Source organism: Dreissena polymorpha, chromosome 5 (genome assembly GCF_020536995.1).
Source record: "Dreissena polymorpha isolate Duluth1 chromosome 5, UMN_Dpol_1.0, whole genome shotgun sequence".
Classification (NCBI taxonomy): domain Eukaryota; kingdom Metazoa; phylum Mollusca; class Bivalvia; order Myida; family Dreissenidae; genus Dreissena; species Dreissena polymorpha.
In genome coordinates, this window is record NC_068359.1 from 119,247,043 (window position 1) to 119,265,473 (window position 18,431).

At 33.5% G+C, this 18,431-nt stretch overlaps 1 protein-coding gene across 1 annotated transcript in view; it reads right to left on the reverse strand.

Annotated features, from left to right (window-relative positions):
• LOC127881065 (salivary glue protein Sgs-3-like) overlaps window positions 1-16,638 on the reverse strand; it is a 194,750-nt gene extending 178,112 nt beyond the window's left edge. The window contains exons 1-5 of the mRNA XM_052428677.1: window positions 16,371-16,638; window positions 15,510-15,797; window positions 15,208-15,303; window positions 14,662-14,953; window positions 13,249-13,427 (exon numbers count right to left, since the gene is read on the reverse strand). Of these exons, the coding sequence (XP_052284637.1) occupies window positions 13,406-13,427; window positions 14,662-14,953; window positions 15,208-15,303; window positions 15,510-15,783 (684 nt within the window). The 5' untranslated portion in view covers window positions 15,784-15,797; window positions 16,371-16,638 and the 3' untranslated portion in view covers window positions 13,249-13,405. The remainder of the gene's footprint in view (window positions 1-13,248; window positions 13,428-14,661; window positions 14,954-15,207; window positions 15,304-15,509; window positions 15,798-16,370) is intronic.
• Window positions 16,639-18,431: the final 1,793 nt, after the last annotated feature.

An 18,431-nucleotide genomic window follows, 5' to 3' on the forward strand; every position in this document is an offset into this window, starting at 1 on the left:
AATTGTGGAGGAGCTTACGAAGGTGTTTTTAAATACTCATCTATTGACGATTTTGTCTATTTTGTTTCACCAAGCTCTGAATCCAGCCAGCATCTCTACAAGAAGGTATTTTTACCTTACTTTTTTGTCGGTTGAGAATGATGCGTAATATGATATTGCAGGGATGGCAAATTAGGTGTTCTACTACGGAGGGAATGGTCTAAAGGGTGTTTTTCACCCAGGCGCAGTTACCTACCCAGCATCAATATAAGTCGAAGGGTACGGTGTTAATTCATGTCATTTGCCCGAAAGGAAGCAATCGATAGTAAATACGCTGCTAAGTACTGTTTTTTATCAGGCATAGTGAGCTGGGCCTTCATTTCTAGAGGTGGAATAAAATGTATAAATATAATTTAAAAACAGACTTGAATTATTGTCATGTTATAAGTGCATCCACTCTTGATATCTTGCATATTAGTGTATGGTTGCAACAATAATGCCGTCAAACAAATTTCCGTTCGATGTGCTCTTCGAATACAGTTCAAACATACGTTTATTCATAATTATTTGACCTCTTTGTTGTACCTTTCGAGATGGAAATCACGTATGAACAACGAGTAGGTAGTATGTTTTTAAATTTGCCTAAACTAACGAAGTTAATCATTCAATTGAAGTGTAACGAATGTTAAATGAAATGACCACCATGTAATCCGCTTTAATGAATATCCTTAAATAAACATCAATGCATCAATTTTTACAGCCTAATTGAGTACCACAGATGACACTTAATGATCCCTTTATGTTTGAACCAACATTGCATGTGGAATTATATTTCGCCGTTAATTGACTGCAAGTATCATATGCAGCACTTCCTATTCAGTTTGAATGAATAAAAGATGATGAACTAAATGGATTATTCAATGCTAATTATTTGTCAAATATGTATTACCTTTTATCTGCAGCAGCTGCTACGAATATTTCCGTTATCAATCACACAATCAAATCTCTGAAATGTGTTCATTTGAGCTGGAGTATGTACTTTTAGTTGTTAACGACTGTACAGTTTAACGTTGTTTGCATATGGTAGAACATACGTTAATGAAATAAACACAAACATGGAGTTACCGCCTACGAACGGTATTAGTCTTGTATACACGGATAGCAACACAAAAGCGCAAAAGTGAAAAGGATAAAAGTATGGGCTAAGTAACATTCAGCATTAAGGTAACATTGCTTTTGCATAATAGAAAAATCACATAAAAAAGTATCATGAACATGCCGTTTTACAATTCATACAGAACAACGAAAATGTAATTATTCTTAGAATTTTAAACACATTAAAACGTTTCAGACGCGATTCCAATTATTCGCATTATAATCTCATCTTAACCAGGCGTTGTGCAAAATTAACCGTGATCATGAACATGCTCGCTTAATAAAATTAGATGGCCATAATAGTTCAAGTGAGATAATGACGTGTTGTTTTATGCATGTATTAAAATACACATGACTCATATTTTCGAAAATTGTAAACAGTCAAAAGTAATTAAAGAAGGTTATACAAAAACACACATAAACGCAGTTTATTATAGGTGAAATGTCACTGATCGCCAACATTTATAACGTAGATATTCACTAACATAGCATGATTGCCTTCATAAAATAAACGTCTGAAGCTTATGTGTAGGAGTTAATCGATATTTCCGAAATAAAAAATATTTTGATCAAGTACAAAATTAAATTTCAAAACTGATTATTGCACACATATGTATTTTTCTAAAATATTTCTGAACAAACTCGAGCTTTTTACAGTATACTGGAATATGCCCCAAAGGTTTATAGGATTGCAACAGGCTACACAATGAATGCTATATAATCATAACATTAAACATGTAGGTATTCACACGTCATATATAGGTTATTCTGTACAGAGGTTTATACCTATTTCATTATTACATACACATTCATATTATACATATAGACATACCGATTTAAGCTATTTGTTGCGATGCTAGTTGGAACAAACGGCATATTTTATTAAAGGTTCGTTGACCTCTGTCTTTAACTGAATTAAGCAATCGTAATAAGGAACTCATCTTTCAAGCAGAATATCATATGTTTTAATAATTTAATTATTTCGTGAATCATGTAACTGTATAAGCACTTTTGTTTCAGAAAACATATTTTAAGAATTTTGAAAATTTAGTTATTGGATTTACGGGTCAGTGTATGTGTGTGGGAGGTTTGCATGTGCGCCTGTAAGAGTGTCGACCTAGGCGGAAGTGAGAGATCATGGTTCGACATGTCATAGGAGACATGTGCGATGTAGTCTTCTACCATTTTCGTATCACTATTTTTACTATGTTTGCATAATATGTATTGCATTTTCCCCGGATAATCAAACAGTTAAGTGTTTATTGGAATCATATTATGATAAATATCATAATATGCCAAAAGGATCACGTGTATTCTTACATGGAACGTGAATAAGCAATCGGGTTATGAACACATGTACACATGGTAAATATTAATATCATTATTAACACATTAGTGTAACAACATACAAGTAGCATTTCTCTTCCGTAATTTGCTGCCTGAATTGTTTGCTCATCCCAAACAACAAAAACGCATATTTCAGTTATTTCTATTCAAATTTTATGCAACATGTACGTGTAAATGTAAAAAAACACACGAAAACAACACTATTCAAATACAGATTTGACGGTAAATTAAAAGCGACCGTTCAACACATACATAGATGAACACGGAACACATGTATTTATATCTCTTATTAAATAAGTATTTTATATGTTACAACATAGTTTGTGTACCATGATTAAAACTATGAGCTTTAAGTACATGTAATATAAAACTATTATCCACTGTACTCATGTGAGACCTGAATCCAGCCTATTATATAATATTCTTACAGTGTTGCGGTGGTGTAGAGGATGTGGTGTTCGCCTTGCGATCAGGAGTCCGTGGGTTCGATTCCTACTCGGGGAACGTTCTCATTATCTCCTCCATAGACACCAAGTACGGGTTCTTCCTAGAAAACGGACTCGACAGTGTCCATATATGCCTATTATACTCGAAAGATCGGTTTGCAGTAAACAGAGATAGATAGTATTGACTTTGTTAACACTGCCGTTCTTGTAGAAAGGTATCAAGAGACCATCTAACCAGTATGAAGGAAAATACCGTACATAAAATTGTTATTAAAAAGAGCATGTAGATACGGCGCGATTATACTTTTTCCATGTGTAAAAAAACAACATTTTAAATAAAAATCAGGGCCTGCACTCTTGTTCATGCTTATGTCGGTAATAGCTTTACGAATTATCTGTATAGTGATATTTTATTCTTCAACATTAATATAAAACCCCTTTTGTTCATTCCTTTCTACAAAATGTACAACGTCTTCATCAGGTGTTCACAACAAGCTATCCGGGGTTTTTACTACTTATGAAGTAATTAGCAGATTCTCCCATACTTATGTTTAGTGTTTGTAAGCTAGAAAACGGTTAAAACATTTCACAATACAATTTTGCATTTTTAAATCTTGCATCTAACAATGTTTTGGTTTGATTATTATCATATTTTAGTTAAGTTTGCTTAATACAAATGTTATATTCAGTGCTACTGTTAATTAATAATAATAATAATGTTTATTCGCTCATGAATAAACTGTCTTATTCAACGCAAACGCTATTTTCCTAAGGGATTGCCGAAACCCAAACCACAATTGTATAACCCACCCTACCTAGTCTACTGTAACACATAGACTCGCCCACTACATGTGTTAGTACAAAACCACTGCCCGTACAAACTGTCGGTCTTTTACTAGCTCGTCGCATCGCGCTATGGTTTACATTTACCACCCACCCTCCCACTTAATTTTTTATTGTAACACGATGCTTGCCAGATATTTGTTATATTCCAGTGTTGTCGAGAATTACGAGCTCCATTAGAAACCAACATCGCCATGGCTGGGACTTAACAGCATACAGAACACCGTCAGTCTGCCATATGGTCTACTTAGTTCGGCCCCCAACGACAGGTTCCTGCGTAATTGACCTTACCAGTGCTAGAGAATTTTCAGTTCTGTGCGTTACGGAGTACAGCACAGAACGTATGTCTAAGCACCGCATAAAACAGGTACATGTGCGGTTCGTACATGCGTATGAATGTAACGTGAGTGATGGTCACTCAGGCGGACATAGGCGGGAATGTGCACGGTTTTCATTATTTTGTTAGTGCTGGAAATTGATCAGTAAACTTTTACTTTTTGAAATTCCAACCACATTAATAAATTAGTTAAAATGACCAGTTATGTTTCAGTTACACAATGTCAACAGTTACATGTTAATATTGGTTGTTTTCGCGTAAAGTTTTCCAGAGTGATTATACATTGTGTGAAGGTTTATCTCTGGATATAACTCTATCCTTGAAAACACAATTTAAGGATAAAGAAAAGAAGTGATGTATACACATTAAAGCTGTACTGTCATGGGTTTCTACGATTATACTTGATTGTTATATATTACGATAAGTAATATTCTTGTATGTATGTTGTAAATAAGTAAATAATACCAAATTATTGTGTTCATCGGCATAGTTTCAACGAACACACGTCCCGCTTTTCATGGCGTATAGACATTATGTACTTAAATTTCCAGCCGTTCTCTGGGTAACCTGTATAATACAATTGATCCCAGCCTTGACATTATTATGCCAACCTTTAAGATAATAAATTGCGTAGTTAAACTGTTTGGCGTTTTTTCGTTGAATAAAATAAATTCATATGTTTTTTTCTTCCAAAATAAATGTTGATGTTTATGAAACGTCGGTCTTTTTTCTGAGCACTCAAAAGTAAAGTAGTAGTAGTAGTAGTAGTAGTAGTAGTAGTAGAAGTAGTAGTAGTAGTAGTAGTAGTAGTAGTAGTAGTAGTAGTAGAAGTAGTAGTATAAGTAGTAGTAGTAGTAGTAGTAGTAGTAGTAGAAGTAGTTGTATTAGAAGTAGTAGTAGTAGTAGTAGTAGTAGTTGTAGAAGTAGTAGTAGTAGTAGTAGTAGTAGTAGTAGTAGTAGTAGTAGTAGTAGTAGTAGTAGTAGTAGTAGTAGTAGTAGTAGTAGTAGCAGTTGTAATTGTAGTTGTAGTTGTAGTAGTAGTAGTAATAGTAGTAGTAATAGTATTATTATTATTATTAGCAGTAGTAGTAAGTAGTAGAAGTAGTAGTAAAGCAGCAGCAGCAGCAGCAGTAGTAGTAGTAGTAGTAGTAGTAGTAGTAGTAGTAGTAGTAGTAGTAGTAGTAGTAGTAGTAGTAGTAGTAGTAGTAGTAGTTTTATTCTTATTATAACTAATATAAGTTTAACTATTATAATTTTTATAATTCGATATTAACCTTTTCAGAAAAAAAACATAAGTAGAATAAATGAACAAACGTAATGTTATTATTGCTTATTAGAATCAAGTGTGGTAAGGTAAACATAGGTCATTCTATAGACCCCCACTTTATATCACTTGATATAAATAAAATGTTGTGAAAATTACAAATGGTGTCATAATCCCATCATTTAAATTACTTTATTGGACAAAATTTGCCAGACAAACAAAACACAGCGCTAAATGTTTCTGTGTTGCCGGATGGTTATTTTGTTGTTTATATCGATGTTGAAAAACTCACTTGGGCTAAAATATATGGTAATTAATGATAGTATATATCATTAATATATCAAAGATGAAAAGTCGTTGGAAATAAGCATCGAATCAATTAACCATAAATAATAAACAAATACAAGGAATGCAATGCCCGACAGTGATCATTGAAATACATGGACAACAAAATGTAATTAAGACAACGAAACATAATAACAAAACTAAAAACAGATACACGAAATATATAATTATTAACGGTAGTATATATCATTCACATATCAAAGATATAAACTCTTTGAAAAGAAAGCATCAAATGACTATAGCTATCATTCAATGCACGAGATCGACATTGAACAATTTAGTGCATTGGAAAAGGGAGGATTGATCTGAGAATTAGTCAAATTATAAACGGGCTACTGTAGGGATTACTACGGTGGCATAGAGGTGAAATTAACTTCTCTTTTTTCAATTGCACTCCTCTTTTTTTCTTTATCGTTGCCACGAGTTAGCTATGTCGTGGCCGCGAGATAGAAAAAAGAGGAGTGCAAAACTAAATAAAAGAGGAGTGCAATTAAGAAAATTAGAAGTGCAGTAAATAATGGAGGGTGCTTTAAATAAAGAGGGGAGAATTTTAGCTATCTGGAGGAAACGAGATAATCAGCCAATCAAATTTTGCATAACATGTGTAAATATTCTGTACGTAGCATGTGGCTTGTACTGTGATGATAACTTCCCTTTGTATAAAGATCATCATGGACAACCATATTGAACAATTTGATTGGCTGACTAACGCGTGGCCACGAGTCAGCTAAGTCGGGATCTCGAGATAGCTAAAATGCTCTTCTCTTTTGTTGATGATTACTTCCTTTTGTATTAAGACCACTATGAACGACCCGACCATATGGAACAATTTGACTGGCTGACTAACTCGTCGCCACGAGTTAGCTAAGTCGGGATTCTGAGATCTCGAAATTCTCTCCTCTTTTGTTTAATGCACTCTTCCTTTATTTACTGCACAGCTCTTGTTTTAATTGCACTCCTTTTTTGTTTAGTTTTGCACTCCTCTTTTTTCTATCTCGTGGCCACGACATAGCTAACTCGTGGTCACGAATTACTAAGTCGTGGCCACGAGATAAAAAAGGGGAGTGCAATTAAAAAAAAGAGGACTGAATGTCATCTCTATGCCACCGTAGATAACGTGAACTGATCTTATTTTTAACAAGAGAAAAACAACCTTAACGCCTAAATCGAATAAACTACTAACTACAGTTATAACTCCATACACAATATTGATTAACATTTGAAATTAACTTAATATAAAGAAAACGTTTTTACAATAAAACAACACAACATCGTATATTCTAATATTTATATAATAAACTTCATAACTAACTTAACTTAAATTACCTATAACATGTGAACTCTTGTTACATACATGAACACGTCGATGTCAATTTCGAGAATCCTTCTCCTACAACTAGCTATATCTTATGAATGCGCAATGGGTTATGTGCCCCAGAATAATTTTATATTTTGAATCTATGAGAGGTGTTAAAAACTTCCCTTTTTGAAACCATTATTTATTAGAAGCGTGATTCGATACACATGTAAAATTAATGCTTTTAAATCGTTTTGACATCCGAGTGGTAAAATTTGTAGTATACGATTCGCGAATCTCTTTTAAGCATTCGTATTTAATATTATGTTAGATATTCGCATTTCGTTTGTAATTAAAGTACCAAAATGCTCAAAATTCACAGATTTTGGCATGTATTGAAGTTTGTCATTTAATGCTTTGTATTTATAAATGTAAACATCGGATCTAAAAAGATCAAGTAAACAAAAATAAACCTCAACTGGACTCTAGCCACTGACCTCTGGAGTCCTGGAGTAAAGTCTTCCGTTTGACCACTCGGTCATCCGTGCCCATACTATGAATGATGTATTTTGTTTACTTTATATAAGTAATCCTCGTAGTATAACGACAACAACAGAACATTCCAAATTTTTCAATCATTTCGCGTTGCAACGCTTTATACATTTCGGGTTTTCAAATCGTATACAGATGTATATTATGGAAATTTTAGAGCATGTTTAATGGTCAGTATTACTGTTTCCTCACAAATATCACAACTAAAACGAACATTTGCGAATCTGAAACAACTTTCTTTGTAATATTGTCAATTTACCAAAACGTGAAAAGGCTCCTTTAACACATAACAAATTAATGATCCTTATAGCAATAGGCAAACTGTTAACGCTAGATTAGGTATGGTAACATAGATTTATCAAGATACAAAATGCTCGTTTTATGGCACAATATATTCCATTTAATTTCATAAGACACACGAACGCTAAATTGGTGCATGTACATGGCTCTAGCTTGAATATATTTGCGGAAAAATCAAAAAGTGCATTTTGTACGTGTTAAATCCTTGTTAACAGACAACATCTAGTTGAAATTTTGGCTATTGCTATAAAACCCGTTGATTTTGTATGAGGTTGTTTTAGTTTTTTTAAATATCGTACGAACTATCGTTCTAAATGTTAGTTGAATTTAAGGGTTTAAGTGCTTTTAATAATACAGTAAGTGTAAGTGTTGGCCTGCCCTCAAGCCGGTATGTACACCCAATTCAAGCTGGTGATTTCTGTTTTAATCATTGCTTGTTTGTAGTTTATTCTTAACGTGTGTGTTCATAATGTACGATATAAAGTACTGATATAATAGTATAAATCAATCACATGTGAACCCTAGCTGCTCGTAGGAACTTGCTTTTTAATGTGAATGCGATTTCAAAACCATTATTAATTCAATATAAAATGGGAACTTGATGCACAATCCCGTTCTTTCGTTTATATTGCTTGATACCAAAATACATTCAAGTATCATTGCACTTGTATCCGAAGAAAGCTAAGCTGGTATAGCGTATGACTGTATAACTGCATCGTTTGAATCCTGTTTGTGGAAAAAGCCTTTTGTACATTTTAAATGATTTCTAACTGTATGAGTTAAAGAGCCATGCTACAACAACTTCTTATAATAATAATCGATTTATGGTAATAATTAATATTACATCACACTCACTCATGAAGTTATTTCAGCGGGTCAGTTTAAAATAAGGTTCATTTTCATATAATGCTAATTTTGTTCGTTACATTCAACTGTCTAAATGATTATCGCTTATTGGAAGATTGCAATTGGTAATACAATGTACATGTATGTGAAACTGAAGGCTTATTCAATATTCTACCTTATATTTAAACTTTTTGCCACCTGTATGAATTCGAACCGTAGTATTTGATTAGTCATACTACTATAACTTCCAAACATGAATTTCAAATTCGTAAAATGAGATATCTCCCGCCACTATAATACTCAAAACAATTTAGTGAATGATAATTGTTTTTTTTAATTGAAATGCTCTGTTTTCTTATGTTGTACTTCTTCGTGATAAAGCATGCGATAAAGTCTTATTTGTATTCCATTATTGAATATGTTCGCATAAAATGCCTTTTTTCATTATGAAATTTATGAGCACAGTTGATCCTCTCTAGATACTTTTGCATTTTCCCATGGGAGTTTTCGATTTTATTAATATAATAATTATAAATAATTGTTAATCAAAAGCAGAGAAACAAATCTTTCCATCTTGTTATTTAATCAAATAAAATTAATTCAAATGTAGTTAGTCTCATTTTTAAGAAATGAAAATGTGCCAAATGAATGTTTCTATATGATTTAAAATTTTGTAATGAGTTAAACTATAAGAAACATTACAATATAGTTTCACGAACTGCATCGGTCTCTCTGTACAGATTACATTTGCTTACACGTAAACACGCATGTAGAATATTAACAATCATTTGACCAAATATTCATACACATAGCAAGACAACTTAAGTTTAGACTATCAAAACCCTTGGCGATAGTTTTGTTTATGACTCTTACAAAGCGTCTAGACACAAGTGCTAATGTGACAGACATTTGAAATAAGAAAACAGTTTAAATTAATGTTTAAACTCAGGCATCATAAACATAACAACACAATGCAACACACCCTTGGTTTGTAATGAGAGTGATGGCCTTATTGAACATTCGTGGTTTTACTTAATTCAGAGCTTATACGTGTGATTTCACCTTAAAACCTAGTCATATACATATATACCTATCTCAAGGGGTATGAATACAATGTATAAATGTATAACATTTTACCTTTTCGTTGTCTTTTATCGTTTTGTATCAGCTTACTCATTAATACTGTACGTCCCTGTTTCTTCTGCATTTGTTTGTCATATTTCACTCTTGTCGATGCCATGTAATCATGGAGATACAATACAGGGCTTCAAACGAAGTAGGGGTGACTAAGGCCTCTATATTTTGTTTGATTTGAGAATTCGGTTATGTAAACCTGTTTTTAAATGAGGTGTTTAATACACATTCATTTTGGTCAATACAATTGTATCTCTCACACTTTCGGGCGCGATCACATATCACGGATTGCCACAATAGCCAAAAACTCTATTGTCCTTCTAACGAAGGTCCTTCCTGCTTAACGTCTGAGATTCTTAGCAAGATTGACATCAAGTGCGTGTGTTTAGCCAGAAATCGCACACAAAAAGTTATTTCATCTTCATTTTGTCATCACCATGGAGCAGATACTCATATCCATGTTGGTCGACCGGTCGTTGTCTTCACGCGTTAAGACATGTTTCTCTGCCTTACCCATGTTCAACATTAAGTCCAGCATTCCATAGATAAAAATTATATCACATTTTTACATAGTACCTTCTCATCAATAGGCTAGCGGAAGTTAAGCATACACGCAAATATTTCTTTTAAAAACATTCGACCAATTTATTTAAAAGGAAAAATATAAAATAAAACAGATTGCCATTCGCGCCTTTTTATTCATCCACGCCACCAGTGGCAATAAAATAGTCAACGTAACAAATAAAACTTGTGCATGAAGTACTTAACTTCATTTAGCTCAATAAAACATGTTATGCATACACGCTATGTACAATACATTGGCATAATGATCAATAGCATGTTTACTTGAACATATCTTAAAGAGCTTAAATATTCACTGAAAATATTGAGTTTAAATTGTATAAATAAAAACACTGACAGTCCAGCTTTCATCCACCGGTAAACATACTGACGAATAGTCAATCGCTGATAGGAAACCTATGACGGCAAAGGTTTTTGCAGCGTTTGTGAATACCGACTTTTCTATGTCAAAACTAGAAACGCTATAGCATTATGCCTGTATATATTATAATATTGATCCCAAGTCATACACGTCAGAACATTGTGCACAAAACATCAGATCATATTACATATCGCATTGGTTTAGTTTCGCGTCTGTATGTGTTCAATTGAATATAAATTGATGTGACATCAATAATGTTTTTATCTGAGCCTTTTCGTGCATAATTCCTAATGTTAAGGTTTCGTCGAACTTTGCCTTGAGAACTTAATTACGATAACAATTTATGTATCAGCATTTCGTTGAGCTTATGTTTTGTTTCAACACATTCGGCAACCGTACAGCCTTCCCAGAGAACCGACTTCATTATTCTGTACGCTAATGTGTTGTATTATAAATACAATGGTTACAGGCATTGTTGAAATACTATTTTCGGCATCTGAAGCAACCGTAATATTTCAAACCTAAACATAATTTGTATTGGAATATATCCATCGTATCGTTCCTTCTACTTGGACTAATGTTTACTTATGAACTTCAAAGCTGAAATAGATACTGGCACAATCCGACACATTCGGTTATTTGTTTAAATCCGAATTCGTCCTTAAATTTCCGTCCTATACCGATCCGTCCGACATCGCCTTGCTTACTGAATAGTAATCTCCTAACTGTCGGTGCACGTTAAGTTGTTAAGTCTGTTGCTTTTGAGTTTTCTAAAAGACACAATAAATGTCGAAGCGAGCCGAGGAAAACATAAACCATTCGCCTCATTATCTGGTTTGCTAACGCCGTATAGTTCCTCGTCTTTATCAACTATTTTCTGTTAAGGTAATTGATGATGGTTATGGCATTTGCTGCGACTACAAAAATGCCAAAATATGTTATATGTTAATACAATTGGCTTGTAGTTCAAACAAAGAGCCGGTAAGTTAATTTGAAGTCTCGAGCACATTGTTATTTGCCCTTTCGTGCAAAAGGAAAAATGCTCTGAAACAACAATTTAAATTCAAAGTGATAAACTAATTATTTTGATATCCTTACGTTTTTGGAATTTATCTCTGAAAGGGATACTATTTCAAGCAACCTTAAAATGTTCGTTTATTGCATCTACCATTATACTTACAATACGAATTTTATAATTAAGCGGAGCTTAAGGAATCGTGAAAAAATATATCCGACCGCATTTAATGTGTAACTTAATCCACTATCAATCAGAAACAATCTCGTACAAAATATACACAAAGTTAAATGTCAGCTGCACCATAAAGAAAGAAACTTTATTTTAAAAAGCGGTCTTTTATCAATTGAAATAAACTTTCTTAACAGTTACATACACAATATGAACTAGACAATACACACACGTAAACAAAAAAGGAAAAATATGAAAACAGTTTTAACAGCACCATGAAACGGTCACTAAAAAGCATTGGCGTGTTGAACCTGTTTTACGCAGCTCCAAAGCTTATAGTTAGGTCGAAGCTATTTACTTCAAATTGATTAACATTAACACTGGTAACTAGGTCAACACTTAAAACGATATTGTATTAAACATGTATATCTTAAGAGTCCTTACTTGTTTATTTTTGAAGGGCATATGTTGGGTTTGCAGCTTCTTACTCGTAGGCTATCTAAATGCTTTAACAAAGCGGAAATCAGACATTTTTCCTTGTCGTTATTTGGTATATTTGATATATTTAATTTATTAATTAAGCTAAAATAACCTAAATATGTTTCCAATTGTAAGTGTAATTAATATTAAACATGTCATACAATAAAAGGTTCTTATTGTGTTTTATTATTTTGCAGATAATACATTTATATATATGATTATGTTTGATAGTGACTATATTAATCCGGTTATTTTTCTCTCGGAATCTTACAAAATATTATATTCTCAAATTTATTCCTATCAGTATTTAATGTATCGCCTAATTAAAAAATACATATCAAACGAATAAAATACAGTCAATTAAATGAAGGTTTAAGTATTCAATCTAAGAATACAGAAAGGCATCCTTGCGCATAGGACATCTCAACCGACCAATGCTGTTCCGAGTTCATGTAATAAGTTTAAATGCTCTGACGTCACGTTTGCAATTCAAAGAAAACGACTTATTGTCAACTCACAATTAAATATATGTATGTTGCCTTGAATATATACTTTCGAGGGATATCATAATAGGCATTTACAAAATGTACGTGTTACAATTTTTTATAAGAAAACAAATATTGACAATATGTTCTTTCTTTTTACTTCTTGATATCCATTGATTGCGCTGTTCAGCTCTTGTTATTTTTTAATATTTTCATAAAATCGTTCTATGAAAGAATTCGTTCTTAACATTAAAACTTTCCTTTCGTCAAACCGACTTCATTAAATAACACAAATCCAAATCAACTTACTGTATTGACACATAAAGTAATGACTCCTCCAAAGCCTGCTCCCAGCAGCAAAGCCACTCCACACGATGCATCTGTCCATTCTCGTCACTGCTTCATGATAACGCAGTCGTTCAGCTTGTAGGTAGCGTCTGCATGACCTCTGTAATCTGGACCAAAGTTAGTTAAGCCCACTGACACACCTGTGGAACAGATGCAACGCTTATTAACACGTAGTAAAACTTATAATGCTCACAGTTTAATAACAACATGTTTATAATAAATGAGCCTAGTGTGAAGCTATGGTCTCATTTTAACCGGTGAAACCCTATTGCCTTAAATCGAATGTCACAATGCTTTCTGCCCAGATGTATTCACGTGTGAGTGTGTTTTGGCACTTGTGTGTCTTTTCTTGTACGTTTCCGTTTGATAACTAAAGAACAGCATGTAATTAAAAATTTGTTTTTCAACTGCACGTGCCGCTGAAGTTGCACTTGGATTGTTCATACCTGCCTTGGTCGTTCCAAGTGGTGGTTCAATGATCTTCTGCAGTTAAAACTGGAGTTTCGCCTTTTATCTTTTTAATAGTTCGAACATAATTGGTTGAATTACGCGTTCGTACATTACGCTAAACTCATATCGAATATAGTTGCTTGTGTGCTTAAAACATGTTATTTTATGCGTATGGTCCATGTTTTAAAAACGTAAAATTAGGTATTTTTTAACAAGAATATTACTTTCTTATTTCTTTAACACATTAAGATTGGACTAAATTTTCAATTGCGTGGATATAAACAGTTTGTAATTATGTTATACAATTAGGCTATTTATAATCACCATTACGGCTTTTTCCTTGAACATGCATTTCGATTATTTAAATAGATAATTATAAGACTCTTCATCTCTTATATCTAAATTAATTATACCATAGGAGATGCTATATAAACTGGTTTCGCTTTTGTTTGCTCGTCCGTAAAAAGTTACAGTTTGTGGACAGCTTACGAACTTCGAGTAGAACATGTAAGCGGAATATTTTCTGTATTTATGCAGTTAGGGTTTATTTGTAATTCTATACGTGAAATTCATTTTACTGATAATTGTTGTAAAAAATGAGGGTCATGCGTTAGGAAACGCCGCTTTTAAACGAGTGTTAAACACCAAATATAACCGTTAAGTTATACTGGACTCAATAATTTCGTTTGTTTACATTTGACAACGATTTGTTAATTATAGTGCAGTGTAATGTGGCTGTGACAAGATATTTAACGAAAAAATAGAAATAACCGAGTACTTAATACAGATCAATATATTAATCCCCGCAAATCGACGTATTATCGATTCTATGCGGACATAAATCATGGCAACACCACGAAAACCTCGAAAACATTGCACAGCTAACTAAATGCACATTTGAATCTAAACATGCCTGTTACTCACGTCCATCGTCCCTCAGAGGGAGCTCCTTCCTTTTCACTGTCTGTTAATCCGAGCCATATGGAGTGTACATCGGTGTGTTTTTCCAAAAATCGCACGACATAGTCCTGCTTTCGTGGATCATGGATATCAATCAAATTCCCATGCCCGGCCACTTGACAGTGTCTTTGAGCGTTGTGCCACTGCGTTTGTATCTTAACTAATTCCAAACATTGCTCTCCATACTTGCCAAGATAGCCACCGAACAAGTTCGCGTCAGCTTTTACATAGTCCGGGCAAAGGTCGACATGCCCTTCTAAAATTAAGTTTAATACAGGTGAGACTTACATTTGTTAAATCAAATGTAATGAAAATGGATGCAGTAGTCTTAGTCTACATAATGCATGTCAACTATTGTCATATAATGTACAAGTATTTAGGTTTTCATTTTTTACACTGAATATTTACAAAAATTGGCAGTTTACGCCCAAAGCAATATGAATTAAACTCAAATGTGTTCATTTGCCATCGACCACTTCATGTTATCGTGTTTACGCTAATACATGATACCTTTCGGTACAGATGTTGCTGGTTCCAATACTGCCATATTACCCGCCAATGGAGTAGTTGTCGTCGGGATAGTAGTTGTTGCAGAAGTGGACAATACTATGGGATAAGTTACAGTATTTGAGGTAAGATAAGTCTACGGTGCTTACATGCTGAGGACAACTAAGCTAATCGTTTGATTTCGTTCAATGTAATACGTGTTATATACTTAATCGTAAATGACTACATTATATCGTCTCCAAAAATATCGTGCATGAGAGATGTGTGTCCTTTTTAACTTATATATATATTTTCAAATATTTAACCTTTTGTTGTTGTATTTGGTGGCGTCGATCCAATTGTTGTGATGATTCTTACTGCCGTCGTATCCGAGATATTCACTTTAAACGATGCTGGTGTTGATTTATTCATGTATTGCGAGTACGCTGGGAAAACGCTAGGTGAAATCGTTTCTGTATTTGACAGTGTGGTTGTTGAATTTGTAATCAAGTAGATCTGTGTAGAAGACGGGATATCGTTTGTTGTCATTGATTTGAGATCAGCTGTTTCTTCCAATATCGTAGATGGATACATTTGCATGCTCCTGGTTGTGACTGGAAATAAACACCTTAATTGTTGCGCCTACTTTTTATTATAAAAGCCAACAACGTCTGCTTGCATGTTTTAGCTTTCATGAACATTTGCGTTTGTTATGCTTACATGTCATTTTACATACTGTATACCAAAAATGATTATAAATTGCAATTGAACATATTAAAACATATAATAGAAATATAAATACGGTTTTATTAAATCGCCTTGTTTACAAAAGGAAAAATATGGAAGTCATGATTCAAAGCAGTAACTTGCATGTATCCATGGGTGTGAGGAGAAACATTTGTAGACTACTGACATTGGCGAGAACGAACCCGACCTTAAAACATGTTGACGTTTGTTGTTATGATTAGTTAATCATGTTATTACTTCATTAACACTCTGGTAATGTATGCTTACAGTGTTGTGTGAAATTAATCATTGTTTGATAATTCATGTTTATGCATACCACGTCTAACTTATGATCACACCATTAACATAAGTTTTAAATGTGTGTCCTTAAACTTAACTACAAGCTGAGAAAAGTCAGCATCATCTAATATAATATTATGAATTTAATATATCAGTACAACCTGGTGCATGAAGACCAAATTATCCCAGCTGGCGTCAACTGGAAACAGGTACTGGCCTACAGTCATTTTCGAAAAGAAATCCCACAGTGCCATGCAAGACGTCCGCTTGTTTAAATATTGGTATTGCTCCACCAACGCTACAAACGCACCGGTAATCAGCGTGTGCAGGATAGAACAGTCCTATGAGAACAAACACGACAAACAGCCGAATAATGCATTTTAATTTCATTATCATATTCAAACCATCGTAATTGTGATTGTGACAATATTAAGGTTTCCTACAATGAATTTATCTTAAACATTTTGCACCTTATCTAGCATGCTGATTTTCACGAGACTCTACGAACCTGTCACCGGTCTTGTGTTCTATAAAGGACGGTCGATAACAAATTAAATTAGCGTTCATATTATTATTGCGTTTCAACTGCCATGTATATTTAAGAGTGTCACTTCATGAAGTTTAAATCTGAAAATGCTAATAACATACACAATTATTACAAAATTTATACTTCCATGCATAGGCTATACGACGACATTAACTTAATCAATCAGTCAATAAATAAATCGGATTTAGTTGATTTTAACAATCTAAGTTAGATTTAAGTCATAAGCAGTTGTTTGCTTCCGCTTACTCAACTCCAATCCTAAAATAAATATTACTTATTGATCACGAACGTTTTATCATTAGAGCAACGATAAGTACGACTTACATGTGTTGGTTATCTTCATTATTCAACATTGTCATCGACCTGATAATAGTTAACGTTAAGTCGCAGTCACTTGTGCAATTATTATAAGCTTTGTGAATACGTGTACCACCATTATAAACATGGAAACAATATATGAACTCCCCATTCAGTTTGAGTGGAATATTATAGAGGCCTTTAACCCATTTATGCCTAGTTGACTCTCCCATCCTTCTGAATTTGATCAATATATTTCCAATATTAGGGATGTCTAGTATATTCATTTCTATATTTAGAATATTTCTTACAGAAATTCCTTTGAGCAAGCAGCGGAGACCAGAGACATATATATTATGTATTAAAACTATTTATTTAGATATGACATTTTATGATAATAAGGTTGTCGCTGTTCGCTGTTCGCTGTTGCTTCCCTACCTCCGTCCATACGTCCGTCTAAACAGCTAACAAGTATCTTACCAATACGACCAAAGATTATTGTATGCGGTTTTCATGGTAATATTTGTAGGTCGTGTGTTTATGGTATAATTCATTTCATATCCTTCTTGGTACTTAAGTGATTAAGATGTTTGTATACACATTTCTTATTGAGTTTTACTATCCGTTATCATAAGTTTACCAGCAACAAGCTTGAAGTCAAAACCTGATGCATTAGCATTAGCGCTTTGCATGTGTCATCCACAGGAGATTCACACTGACAGGAAATGGATGACGTCAGATTCTGGGTAAAACATGTCATTTTCATGGTTCTTAACGTTAAGCTTATTTAGAAGTATGCTATGTACAACATACAACATAAATTCATGTGTAATACTATGTCAACGAGTATCGTACTTTAGCAACGAATAGAGAAGCAATTTAAATTAAAATAAATGGTTAGATCTAACTACTGTTCGCTTATATATTCACTATTTATAATTTATTTTATAAGTACTTGCATCTAACAATCACATCAATCATCTTTGACTCGTCTGTAACGAAGGATACTTATAAGCAATTTTTAGACGATCAAAGGTACAATTGCAACTTTCAATGTTGGTTGGTAATCTTGTTCCGAACGGTATTTTAACGTTGTTAACTACTTTGCTGTACTTAAGAGTATTCCCTGTCTTTTCTATTGATTTTAAATATAGCGTGGTCATGCCTTGCTGAAAAGTAAGTGTTACTGAAAGTTATGGCCATGCTGAAAAGTTAACACGCCTTTTTAAGCAAGATAATTCGTTTCTTCAATACATTTTCAGTTATAAACATGGGCTACTATCGGCTATGGAGCATAGACAGACACAAACATATCTATTGCAAAGAGCAAAGCTCCCGTTACTAATTCGTTACTGGTTCAAACAAGTCGCAAGTAGTT